At 42.3% G+C, this 16,395-nt stretch overlaps 1 protein-coding gene across 4 annotated transcripts in view; it reads right to left on the reverse strand.

Annotated features, from left to right (window-relative positions):
* Positions 1-16,395, reverse strand: part of cntn2 (contactin 2) — a 92,977-nt gene that overhangs the window by 3,958 nt on the left and 72,624 nt on the right. For 3 of the 4 annotated variants that reach the window (XM_061831362.1, XM_061831360.1, XM_061831361.1), the window contains 5 exons: positions 12,654-12,724; positions 12,312-12,546; positions 4,117-4,232; positions 3,687-3,873; positions 1,402-1,514 (listed from right to left, as the gene is read on the reverse strand). In XM_061831362.1, the coding sequence (XP_061687346.1) occupies positions 1,402-1,514; positions 3,687-3,873; positions 4,117-4,232; positions 12,312-12,546; positions 12,654-12,724 (722 nt within the window). The remainder of the gene's footprint in view (positions 1-1,401; positions 1,515-3,686; positions 3,874-4,116; positions 4,233-12,311; positions 12,547-12,653; positions 12,725-16,395) is intronic. The other variant, XM_061831363.1, reaches the window with a different exon arrangement.

Below are 16,395 nucleotides of genomic sequence, written 5' to 3' on the forward strand. Positions count from 1 at the left end.
AAATACATTAGTATGAGTGTATGATTTTAAGCTTCAGTAAAAATGTAAATAAAAGAATAAAGGCCATCCATCCATCCATTTTGAAATTACTACAGCATCTCTTAACACCTGCAAATCTTTGTCACTTTCGGTATCATATCCATGCAGAAGACCTCCTTTCACAGAAAAAAAAAACATCGCTTCAGCTCAAAATTTGGCCATTAAGATTCTTTTGGCTTGTCCCTTTCGGGGTCACCACAGTGTGTCATCTCAGATAAACACACATATATTTTTGGCACAATTATTACGCCGAATGCCCTTCCTGACGCAACCCTTCTCAGGGAGTGGAGGCCTCAGTGGGATACGAACCCACAACCCCTGGTTTACCAAACCAGTGCTCTAACCACTGAACTGTGGGGCCCCTAAAATTTGGCCATTAAGTACTGAGTAATGATTAACAATGAACATTAATTCTGTTTCAGTCGGCACAATGTTGCAACTGATTACACCACCATGGGCCTCACAGTTCTGGGGACCAGGGTTCAAATCCCGGCCCCGGCTGTGTGAAGTTTGCATGTTCTCCCTGTGCCTGTGTGGGTTTTCCCTGGGCACTCCGGTTTACTCTCACATCCCAAAACATGCATTCATTGGGGACTCTAAATTGCCCTTTGGTGTGATTGTGATTGCGACTGTTGTCTCTCTAGGTACCCTGCGATTGGCTGCCAACTAGTTAAGGGCGTACCCTGCTTCCTGCCCATTAACAGCTGCGATAAGACTCCAGCATTCCCGCGACTTTTGTGAAGATAAGCAGCTTAGAAAATGGAAGGATGGATTTTGTTTCACATGGTTTTATCACACACTAAAATCAGACATAAACCTAAATAAGGGTTAATAATAAAAATATTGATTAATAATTAGCTATGTCTTTTTCCACCAGACAGATTTATTGGTATGGTAACCAAGGTAAGACTGTAATAAGTGTCTCTGCATGAAGTACAAATACTGTATGCGCTTCAAAGCTCAAAGGTACATCATTGACTAAGCTGGTATCATGTTTCATGTGATTAAAGCTTATAAATTTCAGTCACCTTTTATATTCAAGTCCAACTCAGTTTCAGGATTTGTGTGTCCTTAAAAGCGTTATAGTGTATCAGTGTTATTTACAGTGTAAACTACACGTAGATCAATGAAAAAAGAGCCATGCTGTGATATTCAGATATTAAGCTTGGGTTCAGATATCATAAACAACTCTAGTAAGGGGAATAATTATCTACAGCCGCTAATTGACAAGAATATTCTTTTTCTTTTCCTTTCAGCTTGTCCCGGGGGGGAGTCGCCACATACTGTAGTTTTGATCATTTACTGTACTTTGATATGAATTTTCCCAATTAACTTTGTTAACCAAGAGCACAGAAAACTCACTTTGTAGCCCAAGATTGCTGACTCATTGTGCATAGCCTTCATGTGGTCCCATCGCACAATTAACAATGAGCCATCAGTCCTCCATGATACATTACCAGGAGGGCGATTCGGAGCTGAAAGAAGAAAAACGTTTACTAAAAAAAACAAAAAAACTGAAATGTGAATTTCATTGAAATCTTATAAATGTATTTACTTCACTAAACTTACTACATGAAAAATAATTTCCTTTTAATATTTAGTTTGTGAGAGTAAAACAAGAATAAACCATGCAGATATGATTCTCTGATGTTGGATACTAAGTGTGTCAGCAGTCAGTAGTACTCATGTGTGATTACTGTGAACTGTTAGAAACAGAGGTGAAATTGATGCACAAGTAAAATACGTTGAAAATAAAAGATCACAGCTTTTTTTATCATATAAATAAAATGACATCTTTTATTTTCAACCACATGGACCGATTTCAATCATTTGAGCATAGTGGCTTCGATTAGAAAGGATCATTGAACCTTGTTATGTTACTGGCAGGATCATGAAAAAGAGAGAGAGAGGGAAGAAAATGCATTATGGAGACCTCTTCCTAAGTGTTACATAAGGACATCATGAAAGAGAATTGGGTTCTGTGTGTGAAAGGTACTATTATCTATGGTTAGTGTTTCTCTGGTGTGAATGGCATCTGTTAAAAGCTTGGAGTTATTTGAGAGAAAAATGATGACGAAAGGTTAACTCAACATAGCAGTTTCCTTCAGACTGATGGTGTCATTTGAAAGATGCTATACAGTGAAGAAAATAAGTATATGAACATCCTGCTATGTTGCAAGTTCTCCCACTTAGAAATCATGGAGGGGTCTGAAATTTTCCTCGTAGGTGCATGTCCACTGTGAGAGATAATTTAAAAAGAAAAATCCAGAAATCACAATGTATGATTTTTTTAAACAATTTATTTGTGTGATACAGCTGCAAATAAGTATTTGAACAACTGTCTAACAGCTAGAATTCTGACCCTCAAAGACCTGTTAGTCCGCCTTTAAAAGTCCACCTCCACTTCATGTATTATCCTGAATTAGATGCACTTGTGTGAGGTCGTTAGCTGCGTAAAGACAACTGTCCAGCCCATACAATCACTAAGATGCAAACTTGTAACATGGCCAAGACCAAAAGCGTTGTCCAAAGACACCAAAGACAAAATTGTACAACTCCACACGGCCATCTTGGTAGAAAAAAGGTCCACTGTTGGAGCAATTATTAGAAAATGGAAGAAGCTAAAATGACGGTCAATCTCAATCAGAGTGGAGCCCCATGCAAGATATCACCTCATAGGGTCTCAATGATCCTTAGAAAGGTGAGGAATCAGCCCAGGCCAGGACTACATGACAGGAATTGGTCAATGACCTGGAAAGAGATGGGACATCCGTTTCCAAGGTGAGTGTTGGTAATACACTAAGACGTCATGGTTTGAAATCATGCATGGCACAGATGGTTCCCCTGCTTAAACCAGCACATGTCAAGGCCCGTCTTATGTTTGCCAATGACCATTTGGATGATACAGAGGAGTCATGGGAGAATGTTTTGTGGTCAGATGAGACCAAAATGGAACTTTATGGTCATAATTCCACTAACTGTGTTTGGAGGAAGATGAGTGATGAGTTCCATCCCAAGAACACCATCCCTATTGTGAATAGCGGTGGTAGCATCATGCTTTGGGGGTGTTTTTCTGCAGATGTGACAGGACGACTGCACTCTATTAAGGAGAGGATGACCGCGGCCATGTACTGTGAGATTTTGGGGAACAATCTCTTTCCCTCAGTCAGAGCATTGAAGATGGGTTGTGGCTGGGTCTTTCAACATGACAATGACCCGAAGCACATAGCAAGCACAAACCAAGGAGTGGCTCTATAACAAGCATATCCAAGTTTCAGGATGGATATTTTATGAAATTGAATTATTATTTTTTTATTGAACAAGTCAACAAGATGATAGAATCTCAATTTCAATATTCTGAAGTTCAGTTGTAATGCCAGTGTCTTTTGAACACGATGCTGTCTCGAGGATTTGTCTAATAGCTGAGGTCTGCAAGGGTGGTGCTCACCTTCTCCTAATTTATGATGTTCTCCTTTCAACTCCCAATTGGTCAAGACTAAATAACTTTGTGTATACCATTCTTGTTCAATTTCTTGGGAACATGATTAAATAATGTACTATACACCAAATGCATGTACTTTATTGTTTATAAAGTCAATCCCAACATCTGAATTCTTTTTCGATGTAGGAGACTTAAGAATTCATACGTGGTTTCCTCGTGGTGACAGTGGATCGTGGTGATGGTGGGCCAGTGCCTGCGCTGTTATATGCAAGAACTGCAACATGATATCGAGTGCTAGGATGAAGTCCAGAGACCCTGGCTGTTGTTTCTAGTCCTGCTGTTCGCACTCTGTCTGCTGCTGCTTCCCGTTCATGCTGTCGCCAGAATCGAATCTGCAAAGAGAGCGAGACCAAGAACAGCTAACACTCTGAAAAATTGAAGATAATTATGTGTGATAATCAGTGCATTTCGTGAATGATAATAATATTAGAAGGATATAATATAATTGTATGGTGTGTCAGAAAATAACATTAAACAAACTAACTTGACTGCTCATCACATAATCTAATTTATTTTTTTCAGCATTCTCAAAAAGAATAAGAGTTGTTTTGTTGTGCTATTATGCATCACATTACCTCATATCCTCTCAGAATGCCATTGGTATTAGGTTGCAGGACAGCCTCCCACGATACTTGCACCTCAAAAGCTGTCAGTGCAGTGACATTTATGCTTAATGGTCCAACTGTTGGCTCTGTGAAGGGATGATCAAATATGAAAATGTCTTAGTGTACAATTAGATAAATTACTGTTTCACCAACAGAGATACTGCATAAGGATTGAAGAAAACAGAGCAACACTGTTTGGTCAGATGCCTGGAGGTTATATAAAAGATATTAAGACGACTGACAACTCAAGAGCTTAGGATACCCCCTGGTGGTAAAAGGAAATGTATGGCGCTAATTGTCACTGTGGATCATCCTAATTGTTTGTTAAAGGCCAGGGTGCAAGGATTTTATGGGTTCAGTAAAAAAAGTTGCACATTATTGTATTATAATGCTTACAAGTCATTTTGAGCAAAGCGAAAAATTTGGTTTTATTGAATGCTCCTGAACGTTTCCAATTTTGAGACATCCTGGGTTGATGTGACTTGATACACCACAAGAACTACTAGAAATGAATAATGCTTGTCATTCGATGGCATTCTATGCTTGCTCATGACCCTAACCCTATATAGCTCATGTTTTGTAATACGACAAACAGGAGCCGATTGGAAGTCAGTTTCTGATATGGGCAGACGCCTATGGTGGCATTCTGTGGGTGACCCCCACACACACACCAATCAGCCAGAAGTGCGCAACTGGCAGTCGGCGCACAAGGCTACTCTACGACCAGATCTAGTGCTTTAGTCTGCCTCTCTCAAGCTCGTCTACATCATCGAGCTCACAGTGCCCCGGGAGGGTGCAGTCGAAGAGGCGTATGAGTGTAAGTGGATGAGGTATGCAGGTCTTGCGGCCGAAGTGCAACAGCAAGGCTGGAGAGCAGAGGTACGCCTGGTAGAAGTTGGCTGCAGAGGGTTTATAGCCTCCACAACATCCAGGCTACTTAAAGAGATGGGAGTCCAAGGGAAGGCCCATCGGCAGGCAGTCAAAGATCTCTCCAAGGTGGTGGAAAAGGCCAGCCAGTGGCTGTGGATAAAGAGGAAAGACCCAAATTGGGCCTTCAGGAGAATTGATGGGGTTAACCTGGGACGCTGGAATTCACTGCTGAACCTTTTTGAGAGTGTCGTGGACATATCAGCAAAACACTTGATGACGGAAGGAAGCCCACTTGATAACCTGTAGGGTCCCATCACTTATTTAAACATCCCACAGAGCCTCATCGGAGCCGAAATATGCATAAAGAGAGGGATATTAACATCTTGTCCTACATAATACATCTTTGGCAAATCAGCCATGCGAGGAATTTAGCGTGCTCAGTTGTCAACGTGTGACTATTGTGGTAGTGTATCGTGTGATTTCTTTCTTAATATTTTAATCCTTACTTACAATATCAAGCAAAAAAAGAAAGTGGCCGGAGGAATATGTACAACATGGATTTACATGTATCACAGAACGTGATGGGAGTCAGCATCCTATCTGCATGATTATTAATGCCAAGTTGAAGAACTCTCATCTGACACCAGCAAAACAAAAGGAACGCTGCTTGAAGCTGCATGGAGATGGGGAATACGAGAACACAACACTTGCTGAATTCAAGATGAAGAGAGCCAGATTCCAAAAATGAAAAATAAAAAATTCACCTGGTCACTGCTCTTATATCTCTACATGTTAACAAACCAATCATCACAGCATTGTACGAAGTTGCTTATCTGATCGCAAACCAGGGGAAGCCCCATACCAATGTTGAAGCACTCATAAAACCAGCTGTGCTAAAGATAATGTATCGAATCACAATCAGATTTAATGGCAGTGTGTAAAAACACAGAAGGAATTTTTCTCCAGCAGTCGGTCCTGCCCTGTTTCTGCCAAAGATAAATTAATCCAAATTTCTCTTTCAAATGACGCCATTAGCGACATAATAGAGGACATGAGTGGCTCAAGTCGACGCAGCTCTAACTTCAAGATGATCTGATTTCAACTCGATGAGACCACAATGTTTCCAATCTGAGCCATCTTGCTGTTTTTTTGTGCTATGTGAAACACGACCATATTACAGCGTTCATACTCAGTCTGACCAAAAAAATTTAAGGGCTTTTTAGGGGCATTCTTGTGGGCTGACACGAAAAATTTAGGGCTGACACGGAAAAAATTTAGGGCCGACACGAAAAATTTTGGGCCATCGTGGGAAATCAAGAGTAAAGAAAAAAGACTCACCCAATGTTGCCATCAACCGTTCTTGGTTCATCAAATGTTCCAGTACCTCAGGACCTGTGACAGTGATCACCTGTCGCCCCTTGTGGTAGTTCTCATTGATATGACCATTGTCAACGTCTTCACATAACAGTCTACAGAAAAACAGATTCTAACTACAATTGCAACTACAAATGTCTTCTATTGATGTCTGTCTCAGCACCCCTACTCTAGCTCCTTGAGCCTACCCAGTGCCTCCCCTATTTGTTGCTGCAGTGGTGCCAAAGTGGCTCTCTTGTCCTTTGCTCTGCCTCTGAGTCCATTGGCCTCGGTGATAAACCTCAGATTCCTCTTTTCTTCTGCCTCCTCACACAGCCTGTAAGCCTTCTCAATAAGCGTTGATATGTTAGTCTCTATTCTGGCTTTTTTGGCTTTGAGGCAGTAGAGATGAAAATTGGGCAGCGATTCCTTTCCCCACAGTGGTAGTTTTTAGCAATGTCACTGTCTGGGACATGACTGCAAACACTTTCGAATTATTTTCACAAGATTTGTAACTGTAATGGCTGCAGATCACTTTTAAAGTCCACACGATCTCTGCCTTTAACGAGTCCTTCTTCGTGTATTGAACTACGTTCATAAAGCCTGACTTCTGGCTGGACAACTGTAGGAGCGCAAATCTTCATTTCTGCTACCTCCACTTTAGGGATCGTAACCGGTTACAAATAAACGGTTAAACCGGCTTTCGTTTTTTTAAAACCGAAACCGTAATCGGACTTACGAAATCGGTTAAAATTTCCAATCATTTCTTCCGGTTCAGGTACTCCACATTGCGCTATTTTTTCAACATCATTTCCACTTTTTTCAAGTTTTCCTGTTAGAGTAAAGTTGGACTCAAAAGAACATTCAGTTAAATCAAAGAACCATCAAACATGGCATCAAGGAAACGCTCCAAACTATGGGAGTAAACTTGTTTTATTGGGAGACATCAAAACACTACTCGCATAACGGGGGGAACTCTGTGGACTCGTCACTCCAGAAGAGCAACAGCAAAAACAGTCCGTGCGGAACCCCGCACCCCAACTCGAGGTCCCGTGGGTGAATTATGTAAACACCACTATGGTACCGTTTTTTTGCTACAGCTGTTCGGTTAAAACCGGTTATGAAAGTAAGCGGTTTTTTGCAATCCCTAGTGCGCATGCACTGCTAGTACCACTGCCTGAAGTTTATGCTTCACTATCTTAATATTTTAGAAACAGATTCATACCAACGGAAGATGAGAGAGTCTTCGCCAAATCAGCGTGTCTCCTGTTTTTCCGGTGCGACTCCAGCGATTTGACGCCCATCTTTTCAAGCTGGTAACTCTGCTTGCACAGATGGCAGTAAAACATGTGCCGATCTTTTGGATCTCGACGAACCCAGCTCCCAAACTCCTTACTTTCGACCCAAGCATATTGAAAAATGCACTTCCCCGTGATACAAGTTGGATCGATGAAAGAACCACCCTACGTCGTAACGAAGACGAAGTGAAATGCCGACTCACGGAAACAAATAATGGAATATCGAAAAGATGGCAACTAGTTGGCAACACGGTGACTTCCGTTGACAATTTCCGGCTGATTTGGGCGCCAGACGGATCAGTATTTTTTTTTAAATAAAAGATTAATTTATTTTTTAGGGAGAATTTTGGCGGTAGAGGTTCTCCCTTTGAGTTTTTTTAATTTAAGGCCTTTTTAGTGGCTTGACCGGTTTTCGCGGATTTTAAAGATTTTTAGGAGCCCCTAAATGCACCTTCGAAAATGTAGGGTTTTTTTGGGACTTTTAGGGCCGCGTGCGAACCCTGCATATAAATTTTTTTTTTGTTTTTTTAAGCCTCTTACAACAACAACTAAAGCAGCTGATGTGAAAAAGATCATGGATAAGTTATTCAGAGACAACAATCTTTCAAGGGCTATGGTTTCTGCAGTTTGTATGGACAGAGCTCCAGTCATGTTGGGAAGAAAGTCTGATTTTAGTGCACTAGTTAAACCCAATGCATCACACATCATTGTCATGCTATGTATTCTGCACAGGCATGCATTAGCAACAGAAACATTGCCTCCAAAAATGGCAGAAATATTAAAAACAGTAGTGCAATGTTTGAAGCATGTGTGAAATAGTGGTCAGAGGCACATCTTCAGTGAGCTGTGTCAAGAAATGGGCTCTGAATTCAAGGTACTTCTGTATCATTGTAATCTTCAGTGGTTATACTGGGGGCAGATGCTGACTCTAGTTTTTGTCTTGTGTGTAGAGATAGCCTTGTTTTTGCAAGATCACCAATATTGTCATGCAGTTTGCTTCGAATTTAGTTCATATTCATTTTAGAGTACACAGCTGATAAATTCGCAGCTCTCAATCATCTCACTCAGCAGATGCAGGGTGGTGGAGTCAACATCATGGAAGCATTATAAAACCTAAAGGCTTTAAAAAAAAAAGATACCATTATGGTTACAACGAATTGAAAACAATAACTTCGCAAATTTACCCTTTCTGGAGGACTGTATAAAAAAATCGAAGATGTGTCTGGAATCTGGGACATTCTGCACCCATTGAATTGAAGCAAGTGTCACGTCCCATTGGAACGAGAGTAGGGCCCAAATGCAGGACTCGGAAGATGCAAGGTAGTTCAAGGAGAAACGTTTATTATATGCAGAGGTAGGGGATCGACCAGGCAGTCCGGTGCAGCAGCGGTAGTTGGGACGTCGGGCGAAGAGAGCAGGTGAGTGGCCAGGCAGGAGTCGGTACACGGGAGAACGATCAAAGCAGGCAGAAGTATCAAAGGAGTCAGGCTTACAAGGGTGGTCGGAGAACGGGTGAAGGTCGGTACACACAGGTTCGATCCGGGATACCGGAGCACACGAACGGGACATGAAGATCAACGAACTGGCCGGGGACCAATCGTCATCGGGGTGATATAAATACACAGAGTAATCAGCCCGCATGAGACGCAGGTGTGCGCCCCAATCAGCGCACCCGCGCAGGCACCCGCACAGCTCGTGCTGGAGCGGCAGGATCATGACAGCAAGCAATTGCCAACCACTTAGACGAGCTTGTAAAGTCTCTCGACAGATAATACGATACAAGAGAGTCATATCCACCATGGGTGAGACAGCCGTTCACGTTTGCTGTTTAGACAGCAGATGTCAATGATGAATACCTCGATGAGAACATTGAAATTCACGAGGTTCAACAGAAACTCTTCAGAATAACAATGCTCTTAACAATTTGGTGTTGACAAAAGGAAAAGTATTATGCAGTCATCATTGTTAAGAGAGCCGTGGAGTTTTTTCATACCATTTGTCACAGCATATCTTTGTGACCAATCCTTTTTGAGGATGCTGGACACAAAAAACTAAGAAAAGGAACAGACTTTGCTGTGAAAATGACACGAGAGTGCCACTTGCCAAGGTGAAGCCATGCATATCTGAATTGGTCTCTCAAAGGCAACAGCTGAAGTCACACTGATATGGAGCTATGTAGTTTGATGTGAATTCATGCACTGTTTTGTTCTTTGCACAAACTGATGTTGATACACAGTTCATTTTGTGCACCAGTAAAAATATAGATAACGATCTCTTGAATTAGAATTTTTTTTTCACGAAAGTAGGTTTCGGTGAATGCGCACATGAAACTGGTAAGGTCCGCTCCCTCCACTTATCCTCACGGGGGTCGCGGGGTGTGCTGGAGCCTATCCCAGCTTTCAACGGGCAGAAGGCAGAGAACACCCTGAACTGGTTGCTAGCCAATCGCAGGGCACATAAAGACAAACAGCCACACTCACAATCACACCTTCAGGCAATTTAGAGTGTCCAATGACTGTTGCATGTTTTTGGGATGTGGGAGGAAACCGGAGTACCCGGAGAAAACCCACCCAGGCATGAGGAGAACATGCAAACGCCACACAGGCGGGGCCGGGATTGAACCCGGGTCTTCAGAACTGTGAGGCCAACGCTTTACCAGGTGATCCACCGTGCCGCCATATATATAGTATTATACATTTCTAATACAAGTATAAATTATAAAACATTAATCACTCGGAGACTCTTCCGCTGGAGATGCTGGCGATGTTGCTGAATTTTTTAGCTTTAGCCACACGTTTGGCTTCCTTATTAAAAGTTATTAAAGTGGTTTTACAGATTCTATGTAATGCACTCGTTTTACAGATTCTATGTAATGCACCGTGGATTCAACCATGCCATTATGTCGCACCACAAAAACATGATTTCTGCCGTTTTTGATCAGATACAAACATTTTACTTTTTCATTGATCATCATTATCTTCTTCTTCCTCTTGGGTGCTTCAGAGGAAGATTTCAGCACAACGCTTTGGCGGCATTATAAACACAAGAGGTTATCGCACAGACAGTCAGCAGCATAGAAAATGGTGGAAACGAAGAACAAGGGAAAGAGCGGAACAGAAGTTGATGGGTGAGTCTTCAGCTCACGAGATAAATCCACACATGCTCTCATTGGTCAATGTCGCATCAGGGACCAATCACATGCCATGCCAACGCGTCTCCCACAATATCCCATGGGCATATCACCTGTGGGATTGGCCATAGCGGTCGGGTACAGTGTGAGCTGGGCGGTGGGGAAATCCAGGGAGCTTGGCAATTCGATCACCCGGCGACAGAAGCTGGTCCTAGGGACATGGAATGTCACCTCTTTGGAATGAAAACGACCCCGAGCTGCTGTGTGAGATTGAGAAGTTCCTTCACCTACAGCTTTGGCTCTGGTACCAGTCCTCTTGAGGGGGACTGGACTGGGGATGGGTATACTTAAAGCTCCCTGGCTTGGTGCCTGTATGTTGGGGACATCCTGGTGGAGGAGAGGGTAGCCTCCCTCCGCCTTCAGTTGGGGGGACAACTGATTGTTGTTTGTGCCTCTACACCAAACAGCAGTTCAGCGTACCCACTCTTTTTAGAGTCGTTAGAGGGAGTGCTGGAGAGTGCTCCTGCTAGGGACTCCATTGTTCTGCTGAGGGGCTTCAACGTACATGTGGGCAATGACAGTCAGACCTGGAAGGGCGTGATTGGGAAGAACGGCCCACCCGATCAAAACCTGAGCGGTGTTCGCATTCGGGACTTCTGTGCTCATCACGGGTTGTCCATAACCAACACCATGCTCAACTGAGGTGGTTAAAAAGATTCTCAGTTGCAAGGGCCCAGGGGTGGATGAGATTCGCCAAGAGTTCCTAAAGGCGCTGGATGTTGTGGGGCTGTCATGGTTGACATGCCTCTGCAGCATTGTGTGGGCATCGGGGACAGTGCCTTTAAATAGGCAGACTGGGCCACTGGCCCCCCCTTCTAAAAAGGGGGACCAGGGTGTGTTCCAGTTCCACTGAGGGATAAAATGGAGTGGGACGCGGATTGGTGCAGTGGCTAGAGTGATGCGGGCTTTGTATTGGTCCATTGTGGTAAAGAAGGAGCTAAGTTGAAAGGCGAAGCTCTCAATTTGCTGGTCAATCTACGTTCCTACCTTCATCTATTGTCACAAATTGTGCACCATTAGCTAAAGAACAAGATTCGGAATACAAGTGGCGAAATGAATTTCCTCAGCAGGGTGTCGGGCTCTCCTTTAGAGATAGTGTGAGAAGCTTGGCCATCTGGGAGGGGATAAGAGTCAAGTTACTGCTCCTCCGCATTGAGAGGAGTTAGATGAGGTGGTTGGGGCACCTGATTCCGATGCCTCACGGGCACCTCTCTGGTGAGGTGTTCCGGGGATGTCCGACTGGAAAGAGACCTCGGGGGCGAACCAGGACACAGTGGAGAGACCATGTCACTCCTGGAAGAGTGGTTGGAGAAAGGAAAGTCTGGGGGTCACTGCCAAAACTGTTGCCCCAACGACCCGACCCGGATAAGCGGTAGAAGATGGATAGATAGACATTGTATTGTTTGTAACATGTATGAGTGTTTAAACATATCCAACATATTAGATAAACTGACCTTCTTCAGCAGAGTGGACGATAGTAATCTGACTGAACGGACCTTCTCCCTTTCGGTTATAGGCTTTGATTTTCACCTCAAAGGGGCTGTATGGATTCAGGGTGTCATTGTAGTACACATATCGGGAAGACTCCACTAAAGGTATGTGCGCTTCTTTCCATGATGATGTGTCTTTCTTTCTGAATGCCAGGATGTAGCCAAAGCCATCACCGTTCTGGTATTCTCTGGCCATGGGCTGAAAGTTTAAGCAGAGGATGAAGGGTCAACAAACCTCCCTTTAAACAAAGTACCTGTTTCCCATTCATCATAACATGGCCATTTGTTTATTAGTCTTCAACATACCGTCCATGTTACAGTGAGCTCATTGCGATCCCCCCCTCCACCACCAAGTGCACTGGGAGCCACTGAGGGAGCTGAGGACCAGATCACATTTACAGTGCTTAAAGGATGCATGTGATATTTACGTAGATCTGCTCACTAACTGACATGTGTAATTCAGCAGCTTGTCGATTAAGTTGTGCTAACATGTGCGAAAACATGTATCAACTAAGCTGTCTTTTTGGGGGGCTCACATGCACTTCACAGTTTGCACTTATTTTTTTAGTCGAGGGCTCAACATGCACCCACCACTACTGCCGCCCTATCGTCATGTTAATAAAGTCCTGGCTTGGCATTGACCTTGCACTACATTCAACGGCAGGGCTTACATGAGACAGGGCCACTTCCTTAAAACAAGCAAATTAAAAAAAAAAAAAAAAAAATCAGGTGTGTCCTATAACATTTTTTCCTTGGGGTATTTTGAAGAAAGATTGTAACGCATACTATATTTAAAGACACCCAGGAACTAGTTCAATTGTGGGGGGAAATGCATCTTGTTTGAAGTACTTCATGGTCTACATGTACTAGACCAGCGGTCGGCAACCTTTGACACCGAAAGAGCCATTTGAACCCGGTTTCCACGGAAAAGAAAACACTGGGAGCCGCACATCTAAAATGAAAAAAAAAAAAAAACTTCTACTACTTTACTGCAGCATGTTTCTTATGAAATCCACGTGCTACAGAGAAAATTACATTTTATTCATTTAATGAACACATTTTGAACATTTTGAATTCTTGAAAAATAATAACGATGAATGTCTCTTTCAAATAAATTAAACAGCTGAATTTAAATTGTCCATGTAGCAAACGAAAGCAGAAAAATGCCATGAGGCGTCATCCCTATATCCATTTATCTTATCTAAAATGAAGATAACACTGTATATATTGCTTTTTCTTACCTTTACACTTTGTATAAACAACTATAGTGTGGTCTTTGACAGTCTTCGCAGAGAGAGGCATCTCTCTGATTTTCTGCACAATTTCGTCTTTGTTTTTAAAGTTCGCAAATAAGTGTTCTGAAATCTTAAGGAATGATTCTTTCATATATTCTCCATCTGTGAACAGTTTCCCATGCCTGCCTATTTCCTGAGCGGCCACAAAGCTTGCATATGTAGTTGAATTTGCAGACTTCACCCACTTCTTGAATTGATTTTTCGTCCGGTCAGCCTTCTGCATCAGTTCCGAAACAGCTTTTTTCCTCTCTTCTCCCTCTGGATATTTTTCAGCAAAGGCTCTGTGTGTATTGTTAAAATGTCTTGCGACATTTGACCGTTTATTGTTAGCCAGTTTTTCTCCACAAATTAGGCATACTGGTAGGCCACTCTCGCCCGAGGTAAATGCAAATGAATCTGCCCAGGCATCATTGAATGTTCTATTTTCTTGAGATATTTTTCTTTTCTTTCATTTCTCCATTGGCTTTGCCGGGCTTGAAAGTCGCTCAAAATAGACGGCGTTTCAGCGGGTATACCCGCTTCCGCAGTGTGACGTCTATTTTGAGCGACGAAAAAATAATATCAAATAATTTAATTAATATTTTAATATTTCAAGATCACAATAATCTTCAAATTTAGAACTAAAATAATATAAAAACTAACACAAATAAAACACACTTCAATTAAATACAAAAAAAAAATTTAGTAATTTATTTTCCCAAGCCAATCAGAGCCGCATTATAAGGATGAAAGAGCCGCATGAGGCTCCGGAGCCGCGGGTTGCCGACTGCTGTACTAGACATTCCTGTAAATTCTAGTTATTTCCGACATACTATACAGTACAATACATTAAAATGATTATACAAGGTGGCACAGCTGTAGAGCATTGGCCTCACAGTCCTGAGGACTGGGCTTCAATCCTGGACCCGCCTGTGTGGAGTTTGCATGTTTGCCCCGTGCCTGCCTGAGTTTTCTCCAGGCCCTCCAGTTTACTCCCACATCCCAAAAACATGCATCATTTGGACACTCTATATGGTCCTTAGGTGTGATTGTGAATGTGACCGTTCTCTGTCTCTATGTGTGCCCTGCATTTGGCTGGTAGCAACTTCAGGGTATACAACGCCTCCAGCACTCTAGCGACCCTCGTGAGGATACGCGGCTCAGAAAATGGATGGATGGATGGATTGATACTGTAAATCAAAACAAAAAAAACTTGAGCAAAAATACAGAAATATACTATATAACAATTTAAAATATCACTCAAGCAGGACTTAATGCAGACTTGGACAAACTCAGTAAAGTAATCTATCGAGAACTTTATTGTGAAATTACCATGTTATGTGTATTATTTCACAATAAAATATTGTATTTGACAATTTTTTGTAATAACAGAATAGATTGGTGGAGGTGTAAAAGCTAGGCTAAGTTTAAAACCAGCAGATCATCTCATCTGGATCAGTGGTACTTTTTCTAGGCATGAAACCATATTGATGCTCGCAGATACTTACTTCTGTCCTGAGTCTAGCCTCCACGACTCTTTCCCATTACTTCATTGTGTGGCTCAACAACTGCACATCGCCTTTGTTCTTGAAAATGGGAACTAGCACAATTTTCCCCCATTCTTCAGGCATCTTCTCACCCGCTAGTATTCTGTTGAATAAGTAGGTAAAAAAAACTCTACAGCCACCTCCCCAAATTGCTTCCACACCTCCACAGGTATGCCATCAGGACCAACTTTCTTTCCATTTTTCATCCTCTTTAGTGCCTTTCTAACCTCTCCATTACTAATCATTCCCACTTCTTGGTCCTTCACACTTGCCTCGTTTACTCTTCCTTCTCTCCTAATTTCTTCATTCATCAACTTCTCAAAGTACACTTTCCATCTATTTAGCACACAACTGGCACCAGTCAACACATTTCCATCCTTATCCTTAAATTACCCTTACCTGCTGAACATCCTTCCCATCTTTATCCCTCTGTCTGGCCAAACTGTTAGATGAGAAGGTGAATGGTTGTTTGTTTTTGCACCTTGCAATTGGCTAGCAATGAGTTATAGGTTTACGCCACTTCTCACCTGAAGATAGCTGGGATATGCTCCAGCATATTTGCAACCCTTGTGAGGATAAGTGCCAAAAAATGGATGGAAAAGATATTTGTCCCAAAACTCTGTGCCCTCTGTTTGTACTCCCTAACCTTTTGTCAGCAATTATGCTTAACATTATATATAAATGAGGACAAGTGCTACAGAAAATGGCTAGATCATTAAATCAGTCAACAACATTGGTTCCTTGAGATACAGTGAAGAAATAAGTATTTGAACAGTCAGCTATATTGCAAGTTCTCCCACTTAGAAATCATGGAGGGGTCTGAAATTTTCATTGTCGGTGCATGTCCACTGTGAGAGAGATAATCTTCTTTTTCTTTCAGCTTGTCCCGTTAGGGGTCGCCACAGCGTGCCATGTTTTTCCATCTCAGCCTATCTCGTACATCTTCTTCTTTTACACCCACTGACCTCATGTCCTCCCTCACAATATCCATCAACCTCGTCTTTGGCCTTCCCCTTGTTCTTTTGCCTGGCAGCTCCATCCTCAGCACCCTTCTACCAATATACTCACTCTCTCGTCTCTGAACATGTCCAAACCATCTAAGTCTGCTCTTTCTCACCTTCTCTCCCAACCATCCAACTTTGGCTGTCCTTCTAAAAGAAAAATCCAGAAATCACAATGTATGATTTTTTAATGATTTGTGTGATACAGCTGCAAATAAGTATTTAA

The sequence above is a fragment of the Syngnathoides biaculeatus genome, chromosome 10, assembly GCF_019802595.1.
Source record: "Syngnathoides biaculeatus isolate LvHL_M chromosome 10, ASM1980259v1, whole genome shotgun sequence".
In the NCBI taxonomy this organism is placed as follows: Eukaryota; Metazoa; Chordata; class Actinopteri; order Syngnathiformes; family Syngnathidae; genus Syngnathoides; species Syngnathoides biaculeatus.